The 12,817-nt window shown below is 26.2% G+C and overlaps 2 protein-coding genes across 4 annotated transcripts; both read left to right on the forward strand.

Annotated features, from left to right (window-relative positions):
* The first annotated feature begins 2,440 nt into the window (after positions 1–2,440).
* Positions 2,441–6,345, forward strand: LOC128953041 (MAP/microtubule affinity-regulating kinase 3-like). 3 transcript variants are annotated; one of them, XM_054298538.1, is made up of 11 exons: positions 2,441–2,493; positions 2,585–2,712; positions 2,806–3,012; positions 3,355–3,733; positions 3,816–3,845; positions 3,915–4,105; positions 4,196–4,408; positions 4,494–5,053; positions 5,208–5,375; positions 5,526–5,744; positions 5,827–6,344. In XM_054298538.1, the coding sequence occupies exons 2-11, from the start codon at positions 2,653–2,655 to the stop codon at positions 6,149–6,151; spliced, it is 2,352 nt and encodes a 783-aa protein (XP_054154513.1). In that variant the 5' UTR covers positions 2,441–2,493; positions 2,585–2,652; the 3' UTR covers positions 6,152–6,344. The 3 variants fall into 3 exon arrangements, with proteins under 3 accessions (XP_054154513.1, XP_054154511.1, XP_054154512.1); XM_054298536.1 differs by lacking the exon at positions 2,441–2,493 and having other exon boundaries at positions 2,594–2,712; positions 4,494–4,656; positions 4,726–5,053; positions 5,827–6,345; XM_054298537.1 differs by lacking the exons at positions 2,441–2,493; positions 5,208–5,375 and having other exon boundaries at positions 2,595–2,712; positions 5,827–6,342.
* Positions 6,346–9,417: 3,072 nt separating this feature from the next.
* On the forward strand, positions 9,418–10,151 carry LOC128952842 (uncharacterized). Its single transcript, XM_054298296.1, has 2 exons — positions 9,418–9,469; positions 9,641–10,151. Exon 2 carries the CDS (start codon positions 9,738–9,740, stop codon positions 10,149–10,151), a length of 414 nt encoding a protein of 137 aa, XP_054154271.1. The 5' UTR covers positions 9,418–9,469; positions 9,641–9,737.
* Positions 10,152–12,817: the final 2,666 nt, after the last annotated feature.

Genomic DNA, 12,817 nt, shown 5'->3' on the forward strand with positions numbered 1-12,817 from the left:
TTTATACAGAAAAAACTTCAAATATATTATTAAATTTTGCATAAATCATATGACTTTGAATTTAAACTTAACCTTTGAATTTAACTGATATATATAAATATATACTGAATAATAATATTGCATTACTTATTATATAATTTGCATTACAAATCGTATATTCACACAACTTATAGGCTATATATATGCTAATGTCATAAATATATTTTTTTTTTCTGTTGTAAATAGTGTTTTAAAAAATGTACAGTAAATTAGATATATGGATATACACTAAAACTAATTTTATAATTTTTATAATTATAAATATACTGTTAAAAGTACAATTGTATTGAATATTGCATTGAATTAAATATGCATGTATAAAATTAGCATATTATAAGCTAAGCATATGTATTGTCAAACATTGCAATAACATGAGTCAAATACTTGAAACTTATTATTTCTAAACAAAATAAAAAGTATTATAAATATAATTTCCTTGAATTATTTAAGTACAGTAAGTAATAATTATTACATTATGGGTTTCAATCAAACATCAAAAAATAGTAGTAATTTTTGTTAAAAAGTGAGAGAAAAAAAAATTTAAACACAAATCTATTATAAATTTAGACTTTAGACGAGTAGTTAAGTTAGTTTATTAACATTTAATGATTATTTTATTTTATTTTATTTATAATGTGTTCCTGTTTTTTGTGCAAACCTTTGAAGGGAAACCAACAAACAATAATAATAATAATAATAATAATAATAATAATAATACTAATATAACTACGACTACATTAAAAAACTGAATTACTTTAATAATATACCACTTTTTTCACACAAATCATTGCAATTGAATGACTGACTACTACTAGTAATGTCAGTGAATGGCATCGAAACAAATATATGATATATAAATAAATAATATATAAAACAGAGTCTAAATTGCTATCATAGGGACAACAACTATATGATAGTATTGTATAGTAAAGTAATTCAGTATATGATATAATATAATATAATGTTGTGCTTTAAATAAGGCTTTTCAACATAAAAAACTATAACAACACAGTGAGTGAATGTCTCGCTATTTAGAAAAACTAGTTATAACACCTGTTCTACCTGTGCTAACACAAACACAACTATGCCTGTCTGTCCTTTCCTCGGGCTATTCAATCATATATATAATCATTATATAGTCAGCGATGACTCATACCTCATATATACAGTCAATTGTGTGTATAAAACAAAACTTTTTTTTTCGTTGATATATCTCTCACTTTAAGCAAACCCTGTGTTGTTTTAATAGGGAATGAACTCAAAAAACTTGTGGCACAGACACTACTACTACTACTACTGGCATTGCATTAGTGCTTAAATGTAATGTAAAGTAAATGTTAAGTTATGTCATATAATAAGTTATAGTATGTGTTAAACGATACAAATTTTTGTTACATTCGTCGTAATCACCGAACAGATTTAGTTAACCAATTGCTTCGGTCGGTTCGGTCAGTGGCTTATCTCCCGTAGTAGTCATACATTACATTGGACTCTGGGTGCGGGTATTACCCCCACCTTCCGTGAGGTGACATTTAAAAAGGGGACAGTTATGTTGGTGTGAGTGTGTATATGTGTGTATGTGTTGTATCAATAGGTGTCACTATTTGTTATCAAAACTAACTCAATATTTATCGCCATTTTGTTGAACAACTGAGTGTTGTATTTGTGTGTTATGTGTGTGTTATGCGAGTGAATGATAGATAGATAGACTGTCTATGAGTTTATGAGTTATACATACAATATATTTGATATTTATTTTGGGATTCAATTCAGTTGTTGTGTTATTCAGTCGACACCCGTTTGTGTCCGCGCCAGTCATCTGTCGGATCAAACCACTGGCCAAATAGGTAACCAATTGGTGACCCCATACTATTTGGATGTGTGATCGTTAAGCTGATCCCATCATTTGACGTACGGGTGTTGTTAGTCATCATCCCTTGAGTTTGTTTGCAAACCCTTCATCACGACGACGACGACGACGAAGTGTCACAACAAATGATTGTATCCGATGTCTGTATTTTGGTGACAGACTTTTGCCGCACCCGACCTGTTGTTTAGTGCAATGTCTGTCACATTGTAATCACAAGCCATCTCTTTGTGTCTGTGTTTGTCCGCCATCAGTGACCACCAGACACGCGAAAACTCCAAAAATCATTGTTGTTATTGTTGTGACCAAAAAAAAAACAAAAACCAAATCATTATCACTGAAGAAAAGATTTATTGTTAATATTAATTATAATTAGTTGTTATAATATTTTACAAAAGAAAAACTGTGTCTGTTTTTTGTCTTCATTTTCATCTACAAACATAAAGTAAATAAATAATTTAAAAAAAAGATTGTCGTAGTCTAATAGCAGATCATCTTTAAGATAATATCATATACTCTAATAATATCCTAAAGTTTTAACCAATTATTTTGTGTTTATTATCATCTGATTTGTCCATATTTTATATGTGAGTTGTTTTTTAAGTGATTTTATTTACCCATTGTTTTTAGTAATTGATTTGTGTGTATATATATTAATATATGAATTGATTGATACAGATATTCAATATAAATATATTGTAAACCAATTGCGACCATTTATCGGGTATTTACATAAAATAAAAACAATGGCCGCCAGTGTACGGACACCGCTGCAGACGGTCCACGAATCCGTAGCCACCGATCAGGTGAGTGTCGACACTAACATCTTAACTAACTATATGTTAACATTCATGTGATACTAAAATATTTTGCTAACATTTATCCGTAAAACATAACAGAATGAAGAGCCAGTTCAAGTCAATCCAATCCGGACGTCCCGAAGTCGGACATCGGAAGAACCGCATATCGGTCGGTACCGATTGCTGAAGACCATTGGTAAAGGCAATTTTGCAAAAGTCAAATTAGCCAAACACCTGCCCACTGGTAAAGAGGTGGCCATTAAAATCATTGACAAAACACAACTCAACCCATCGAGTCTTCAAAAGGTTTGTTATTTTAATTTAAGAAAATATAATAATAATTAAATTACAAAAAATAATGCATTTTATTATATTATGTTTTGTTAAGTTTTATTTAATTGACTTTTAATGTGAATGTAAATTACTTGTAGCTATGAGTCATACAATTGAATTTTGAATTGAATGATAAAGAAAAACAAAATTTTATTTTTATTTTTTAAAAAAAAAGTTTAAGAAATGAGGACAACTGTGTTAATGCTATGATAATGTCCTATAAAAATGATAATTAGGATATAATTTTTTTTAGAGTGATGTAATGATTGATCATTTATTATTGTTATCATATCATATATATCTGTATATGAATAGCTGTTCCGAGAAGTAAGGATAATGAAGATGTTGGATCACCCGAACATTGTTAAACTATATCAAGTAATCGAAACGGAAAAGACATTGTATTTGGTTATGGAGTACGCATCGGGTGGCGAAGTATTTGACTATTTGGTAGCTCACGGCCGGATGAAAGAAAAGGAGGCCAGAGCTAAGTTTCGGCAAATTGTATCGGCCGTACAGTACTGTCACCAGAAGAAAATTATTCACAGAGATCTTAAAGCAGAGAATCTGTTGCTCGATAGCGAAATGAACATCAAGATCGCCGACTTTGGTTTTAGTAACGAATTTGTTCCCGGACAGAAATTGGACACATTTTGCGGTAGTCCACCCTATGCCGCACCCGAACTATTTCAAGGTTTGTTTGTCTGTCCGACCTATTGTTATCTGATGGTTGTTTTGATAGTAATATTAAATGTTTTTTTGTTGAATTTTTATAGGCAAAAAATATGATGGACCTGAAGTTGATGGTAAGTGTTTACTCGTTTTGTTTGTTTATTTACAACAACTAATATTGTTATTGTTTTTGTTGTTTATAGTCTGGAGTTTAGGGGTTATATTATACACACTAGTCAGTGGTTCTCTACCTTTTGACGGCGCAAATCTCAAAGAACTTAGAGAAAGAGTACTTCGCGGCAAATATCGGATCCCATTCTATATGTCTACCGATTGCGAGAATTTACTTAAAAAGTTTTTGGTTTTAAATCCGGCAAAGAGGGCATCTTTAGAGGTAAATCTTTATATTAGTTCTTAAATAAAGTTACCGGTAATACCATTTCTTTACCAACACTTTCTGTATCTATTTAATGCCAAACAACAGAATATAATGAAAGACAAATGGATGAATATAAGCTATGAAGACGACGAACTCAAACCATTTATTGAACCTGAAGCTGATTTGGCAGAACTGCGAAGGATCGACATCTTATCATCGATGGGTTACGGAAGAGAAGAGATCGAAGATTCGCTAAGAACTCGCAAATACGATGACATTATGGCTAACTATTTGTTATTAGGGAAGCGAACAACTGAGGTATTAATTATTTAAAAAATAACAATTGTTTGTTTGCCATAAATAGAGAAATTAAAAACTAATGATTAAAATATGATAATTAAAGAACGAGTCGTGTGATTCCCGGTCGAGTTCGAGTCTATCATTACGCGGTCTACGAGCCAATGCAGAGATCAATACTAATAGTCAATCGCCATCACACGTAAAAGTACAGCGAAGTGCGTCGGCTACGGCCAAACCGCGACGATTCAGTCACGGAGGAGACAATGGTAATCAAAATCCGCAGACCAATTCAACAACCGCAGCACCCATTACTTATAAAAAACAAAACACTTTAGACGTTAATAATAGCAAAGACAATACAAATGGTACTAATGGTCCGCCGTCGTCACCGTCTGTCACAAATACCCGTTCAATCAAATCGCCGTCAAGTGGTGGCGGTTCATCAGGTCTAGACACGGCCACCACGGCTGGAGCTCAAGTACTCAGTCCATCAAAGATTCAGACCATAGGAATGGGTTCGTTAAGACAAAAGCCCACACCTCCCATATCCACAGCCATTTTGAAGAATACGTTCAGCAGCGGAATTCCCCGACGAAACACTTATAATTATAACAATGAAAAGAGTGCCTCCACTGAAAAGGCATCCATCAATGATAACCCAAGGTATGTCCACATAATTTCAGGTTTTCTATTAGACTCAAGTCAACGATTAAAGCCGTTCCTCTCCATTAACTCTCTGAGCTATATAATTGCATGTTCTGACAGTTTTGATGTATAGCATGTAGTTTACGCTTTTATCTCAAAAAAAAATTTTTAGTAACATTTCTGAAGACAATTCCAATTCGAGTACATCGACAGTGTCCTCTATAGCGACACTGAGACCAGCTAAAGGTCACACTAAGTCCGCTTCAATTTCTGTCGCCGGGCGTACCAAAAGTGATAACCGACCCGATAGTAGTGTCGAGTTGGGTCGTGGCGCCGGCAGGTCTGACTTAACTCTTATACTAACACTTATTTCACTTTTTTTTTATATTTTTTCCTTAATGTTTGCTTTTTGTTGTTTTATAAATTAGTAAATTGTTTTTTTGTTGTTTTTTTGATGTAATTTAATAAAATTTTTTTTGAAAATAAATAGCTCGTCGACAGCCAAAGGAGCCATATCTCCCTTACCTGTTGTCAATCGGGCATTTCCACGGGGCACAGTTAATAGGAGCACATTTCATAGCGGCCAGACTCGTGAGAGACCGAGGCCATCATTCAACGGTCCCGGAGGAGCTCCTCTTCAGACTGTCGATACCTCCGGAATCTCGAGGCAGTCTTTCTTTAGTAAATTGTCCTCAAAATTTAGCAAAAGGTATAGTCATCTTTTGGTTGACATATGAATTGGTTATTTAAAAAATGGTAAACATATTTCTCTTCATAATTACAAATACCAGAACAATGGCCGACGACTCGACAAAGCCGCGCAGTCTTCGCTTCACATGGTCTATGAAGACGACATCATCAAGAGATCCAAATGAGATAATGCAAGAGATTCGTAAAGTTTTAGACAAAAACAACTGTGATTACGAACAGCGCGAAAAATATCTGTTACTCTGTGTTCACGGAGACCCCAACACCGACTCACTGGTTCAGTGGGAGATCGAAGTCTGTAAACTGCCCCGACTTTCACTTAATGGCGTTAGATTTAAGCGCATCTCTGGTACTTCAATCGGCTTCAAGAATATAGCCTCTAAAATAGCTAACGAACTAAAATTATGACTCGGATTCGAGTTGTCATTAATGGAATCCGTTGACGACCACGAAGATGATAACTGTTGAAGAGTTTGTGTGTGTGTTTAAAGAAGACATTATAGACTATATATATATTTTATAGGAGATTAACCACTTATTTAAGTTAATTGTTTAGTATTAATTAATATTAACATTTATTCATATTATTACAATTATTAATTATTATAATTATAAGAAAACAAAAAAAACATTATCTATGTTTCTATTTTTTGATGACTAAATATTAATGATACAGTTTTTATTTGTTACTGTATATATTTATTTGAAACAAACTTTTTTTGTGAACCTATTTAAAAATATTTTGAAAAAATACAAACAATAATTGATTGTGACTGAAGCTAAACGGCTCAACAATTGATGGAAAAAAAACTTTGTTAGAAATATTTAGACACAAATTAGTTGACTTTGAAAGTGACAAATGATAGTTACAATTGAAAAATAATATCAACAGAAACAACAACAACAATAACACCTCAAATGCAAGACATAAGACAATGAAGAATCATCTCTCACATCACATGCGCTTCTTCTCTCATCAATTGTTCCACAATTTTCTAAGTGAATGAATTGATTGAATCGCAAATTATTTACAAGTTTTTGTGTATAAAAAATTTCAAATTGACTATTATTTTAAACAATTATTATAATAATATGTACTGTAGTATTGATATTACAATTATGACATCCGAAACAAATCAAACAATCGATATTTTTGTTTTTGTTTTAGTGATTATCATTTGTTATTGAGTCCTAATAAAACTGTGAATTAAATATAAATATTTATATATATATTAATAATAATAATAATAATTTGGTTAGACTTTGGACATGTTGTTTGTTTTAATTTAATAATAATATTTATAATAATTTTAGTTTTATTATTAAGAAAATAATATCTTATTTTTTTGCGTCATTTGAAAAACTTAGTGTTTACTGATTTTTTTTTTGTTTTTTAGTATCAGATTTCATCCCATTTAAAAAGATATATAAAAATTTTGTAAATATAGTTTAGTTTTATGCAAAATAACAACAACAGAGATAACTTAAAATCATTTTCACATAAAATAAATGAATATCACTCGTCATCATTGATATTTTGAACACAACTTTATTATGTTTTATCAACAATAACAACAAAATCAAAAACAATATCGGATTTATTGTTGACAACAAATCATTGTTTTTAAGAAAAATTTAAAAAATCGAAATAAATTTTACATTTTTCAAAAGAGCCATTTAATAAAAAAAAATGATAAGCAATTTATATGAGTCATTATTTTGTAAAAACATCAATTTTTACATTTAATTATTATTAGTATTATTATTATTAGTCTTTATATCCTACAAAATGTGCCACTAATTCAACAAAAATTTATTTAAAAACAATAATCAATTATTAGACCAACCAAGACATCAAAGTCTTCGTCGAAATTCATATGGCATTCATCACTCATTTTCCTAAATAAAAAAACTGAAATTAATCCAAAAACTGATACACAATTAAAAATAAAATTATAAAATAAATGTTTGGATTGTTTGACAGCAAATATTTATCGACAAAACAAAAAGTTAAATCATAATATGTTTATTATTATTATTATTACTACTATTCGTCAACCAATCGAGTTTGTCCTCAAAACAAAACTAAAAAATTGTTTTAATGCCTTATATATGTATAAAATTATATTTCAACAAATGTTTTTTCAACAAATTTATATATTTAATTAAAAAAATACATAATAATAACAACACTCAGATCATTGACACTCATCTAATGAATTAATTTTCTAGTAATTAAATATATATATAATTTGTTTGTTTGTTTGTATCGCACATATTTGTATGGCTCATCCTTATCAAGCTTATCATATCCATCTCTAACGGCTCACTAAAATATTTATATTTATTAAACTATAAACAAAAATTTTAAATAAAATTAAATATATTAAAAATTAATGTACTTTTAAAATACATGATTTCGCATTTTGACAAACAAAAAAAGTAACAAAAAATAATATATCAGTTTAATTGAAATAGAAATTAATTAATAATAAATAAAACTCAAAATCTTAATAATTATTGAATGATTTTCAAAAAATAATTTTTTTTTCTGTTTTTTCTGACGGTTTTTAGTATTAATTGCTATCATGTGATTAATATATGTATACATAAATTTAGATTAAAAAATTAATTTATTTATATAAAAACAAACAAAAAAATTATTATCATAATTAAATAATTTGTTCATTTATTATTGATTGACTGATATATAAATTATATATATATTGCTATTTAGTTTTGTTGTTCTCTTATTTCATAAATTTATAAATTATTAAAAAAGACAATATAAAACATGTAATAAATTGTGATAAATACAAAATTAACTTGAGCAAATATTATTTTATTATTTAATGTGTGTGAGAGAGAGAGAGAGAAAAAAAAGAAAGAGAGAAAGAGAACTTATTTATAATTATTAATATTAATTTGTTTTTCTAATTTAGTTTAATAATTAATTTAAGTATTTTATTATTATCTCAATTGACTCCAATTATATTATCTATTTTTACTTTTGTTTTCCAAAAATTATCAATAAATTTTAAACTGTTTGATATTTTTAAATAAATTAAAGTAAATATGTATTATTTTTAGATAAAGAATATAGATTTTTAAGATAATATATATATATATATATATATATATCAATATATATATAATAGTAGTTAGTAGTTAGGATCTAAATTAGGATAATAATACAAAATATATATATTGTAAATATATACTCAATATTAAGATATGTTAATAATTAAGATTAAAAACAAATATTAAGTTAAATATTTCTCAATAATCCACTCTATATAGTATATACTGTATCTATAATATAAATGTATATTAATTATAAACTTTTATATTATTTTTATCTTTATTATATTAGAAAAAAATCAATCAATTATTTTATTTATTTTAAAAAAATACATTAAAATTTGAATTATGAATATTTTATCAACAATTATAATAAATATATTGTTTTTTATGACAACTTGTTATGAATTGGGTTTGTAATTGAATTATAAAGTTTTAATTATATTATAATATCTTATATTTTTTAAATTAAAATTCAGATAAAAATGATAATACGGTTAATATTATTGAAAGCTATGAGAAATTGTCAAAATCAATGATAAATATGAATAATAATAATAATAATAATATCAAACAATACACTACTAATTGTGACAAAAATTCCGTTAAGTCTACTGTATTGAGAAATAATGTCAAAAAATTGTGGTAAATATGTCCTAAAAAAATATTTTAATTATTAACTTTTTATTTTATTAATTGATTGAAAAACTATTACAAAATTCATATATTATTTGCTATAATTATAAATATTTTTTGTTTTTCTTTAATTATGACTATAATTATTGTTAATTTGTTTTTAATAATTATTATTAAAAGTATTGGCACCGAATCGGATGACAAACTAGTGGACACATCGGTGACGACAGTATCGCCGGAAGCAATAAATATCTCCAAAGAGATAACCGACGCCTCGATGGCCGCCATAGAAGAGGCCGAACTTATTAGTGACCAAATTGAAGAAGTTTTGCATCAAATAATCATTGATGGCTATTCTGGTACCAAAAAATCGCTCAAAAATTATATTTGGAATCAGATCGATAAAGTCTTACGAAACGGATTTATCAGAATTGAAGAATTGAGAAAAAAAGTTTTTCAAAGAGTTGATCCAATGAAAAGAAATGACATGAAAGTTGGCGTTCAAAAAGTAATTCATAAATTTAAGAAAGAGCTACAAATTAAGGCAAAACAAGCCTTTGATGAGGCCGTCAACTATTTTGATGGCTATAAATCCATTTACGATGATTTAAATTATAACATTGATATCAACATTATTAAGACCTCATCCAACCATCAATTGATTACTTCAGCTAACATTACATTCAATTGAATGTTATATATTTGACTACAAATTAGACTAAACCATTGAAACCAATTAACTATTTATTTTTTTAGTGTCATAATCATAAAAATACTGTATTTATTAATTCATTTCAATACATTTTTATCAATAATTATTACAAATTACTGTATTTTTATTTATTTCATTATAAAAAAGTGTAAAATAATGTTTTAGGAATGATCTAAATAAAAAATGTTTTTTAAATGTCATCAATTTATTTATTTTATTGAATTAATATTTTTAAATAAATTAAAGCAAATATATATTATTTTTATATATTTAAATTTTAGATAAAGAATATAGATTATTAAAATAATATATATATATATAATAGTAACTATTATAGTTAGGATCTAAATTAGGATAATAATACAAAATATATATTCAATATTAAGATATGTTAATAATTAAGATTAAAAACAAATAATAAGTTAAATATTTCTCAATAATCCACTCTATATAGTATATACTGTATCTATAATATAAATGTATATAAATGATAAACTTTTATATTATTTTTATCTTTATTATATTAGAAAAAAATCAATCAATTATTTTATTTATTTCTAAAAAAATACATTAAAACTTGAATTATGAATATTTTATCAACAATTATAATAAATATATTGGTTTTTATGACAACTTGTTATGAATTGGGTTTGTAATTGGATTATAAAGTTTTAATTATATCATAATATCTTATATTTTTATTAAAATTCAGATAAAAATGATAATACGGTTAATATTATTGAAAGCGACGAGAAATTGTCAAAATCAATGATAAATATGAATAATAATAATAATATTATCAAACAATACAATACTTATTGTGACAAAAATTCCGTTAAATCTACTGTATTGAGAAATAATATCAAAAAATTGTGGTAAATATGTACTAAAAAAATATTTTAATTATTAACTTTTTATTTTATTAATTGATTGAAAAACTATTACAAAATTCATATATTATTTACTATAGCTATAAATAGTTGTTTAATTATGACTATAATTATTATTAATTTGTTTTTAATAATTATTATTAAAAGTATTGGCACCGAATCGGATGACAAACTAGTGGACACATCGGTGACGACAGTATCGCCGGAAACAAATATCTCCAAAGAGATAACTGAAGTCTCGATGGCCGCCATAGAAGAGGCCGAACTTATTAGTCATCAGATAAAAGAAGTGTTCAATGATTTGATTATCGGTGGCTTTTCGGGCACTAAAAAGTCGATCAAAGAATCGATTCGCCATAAAATCCGCAAAATCTTAAGCAACGGCTATATATTGATTGAAGACTTGACCGAAACAGCCCTTCGAAGTGTGGATTTAATTATGAGAAATGAGATGAAAGTTGGCGTTCAAAAAGTAGTTCATAAACTTAAGAAAAAATTACAAAATGAGGCCAAAGTGGCCATTGAAGAGGCCGTCGATTATTTGGATGTTTTTGGCACCGATAGTGAATCCAATGAATCACTTTATGACAAAACCTATTATAGCTTTAGTATAGACTTTATTAAGACCTCATCCAACCATCAATTGATTACTTCAGCTAACATTACATTCAATTGAATGTTATATATTTGACCACAAATTAGACTAAACCATTGAAACCAATTAACTATTTATTTTTTAGTGTCATAATCATAAAAATACTGTATTTATTATATTTATTAATTCATTCAATTTATTGTATTATTTTTTCATAAAAAAATAATTATATTATTACATTATTTTTATTAATTATTTTTTAAAAATAACTAATGTATTATTACATATTTGTATTTTATTTATTAAGAAAATGTATAAAATAATGTTTTGTTTGTTTTTTATTTTTAAATAATGATTTAGTTATACCTAAATAAAAAATTGTTAAAAAATACATATGTTTTCTAAATGTCATCAATTTATTTATTTATTTAATTGAATAGCTATTATTGACCTTATTTTTATATAGAGTATAATTTTTTATCATGATTATTATTTATAAACTTAATAATACTGTATATATATATAAAGTATATTAGATATTAATAAAGTTTTAAGATTTGAATATTTTCTAAAATTAACTAAATATATTTATATATATATATTATATAATAATAATATAAATATTTAATCTTTATTAATACTGAAATAAATGTTATATTAATTTATGTTTAGTGATATAAATCTAAAATTATTTATTTTTTTTATATATAACTTATATATGTTTATTCATATTATTTCATATCAGTTAATTGCATATAATTTATTTTATTTTTTTCAGCTATAATAATAAATATGTGTAGATTTTTTTTATATACATACATAYATAACCAGAAATTTATTTTAATAATAATTAATTTTCTCTAACTTAGGAATAATCAATATTTTTTTTAAAAAATGTTATCAATATATAAATAACTGTTTGAAAGTTTTTTATTTTTATTTGAACTCAGATAAGATAATCTTAATAATTACCATTTATCTTCATTAATAATTATATTTATATATATCTAATATATATATTATAGTATTATAAAAAAGTAATAATAATATTAAGAATGTTTTATAAAACAAGAGATAAAATTCAAAAATACAAATATATTTATATATATGATATAAAAGTTTAGGGAAACACACATGAGATTTGATTTTGCAATTGAAAA

Source organism: Oppia nitens, unplaced genomic scaffold (assembly GCF_028296485.1).
Source record: "Oppia nitens isolate AA-2021 unplaced genomic scaffold, nextdenovo-longstitch-racon4-pilon3 scaffold1_pilon_pilon_pilon, whole genome shotgun sequence".
In the NCBI taxonomy this organism is placed as follows: Eukaryota; Metazoa; Arthropoda; class Arachnida; order Sarcoptiformes; family Oppiidae; genus Oppia; species Oppia nitens.

What these genes read in the sequence shown, in the direction of transcription:
- LOC128953041 (XM_054298538.1), top strand. Translation starts at nt 2,653, where the DNA reads ATGGCCGCCAGTGTACGGACACCGCTGCAGACGGTCCACGAATCCGTA. An exon ending in CAAAGAGGGCATCTTTAGAG is followed by an intron (nt 4,106 to 4,195) that starts GTAAATCTTTAT and finishes GCCAAACAACAG; the next exon opens with AATATAATGAAAGACAAATG. An exon ending in TAGGGAAGCGAACAACTGAG is followed by an intron (nt 4,409 to 4,493) that starts GTATTAATTATT and finishes TGATAATTAAAG; the next exon opens with AACGAGTCGTGTGATTCCCG.
- LOC128952842 (XM_054298296.1), top strand. Translation starts at nt 9,738, where the DNA reads ATGGCCGCCATAGAAGAGGCCGAACTTATTAGTGACCAAATTGAAGAA.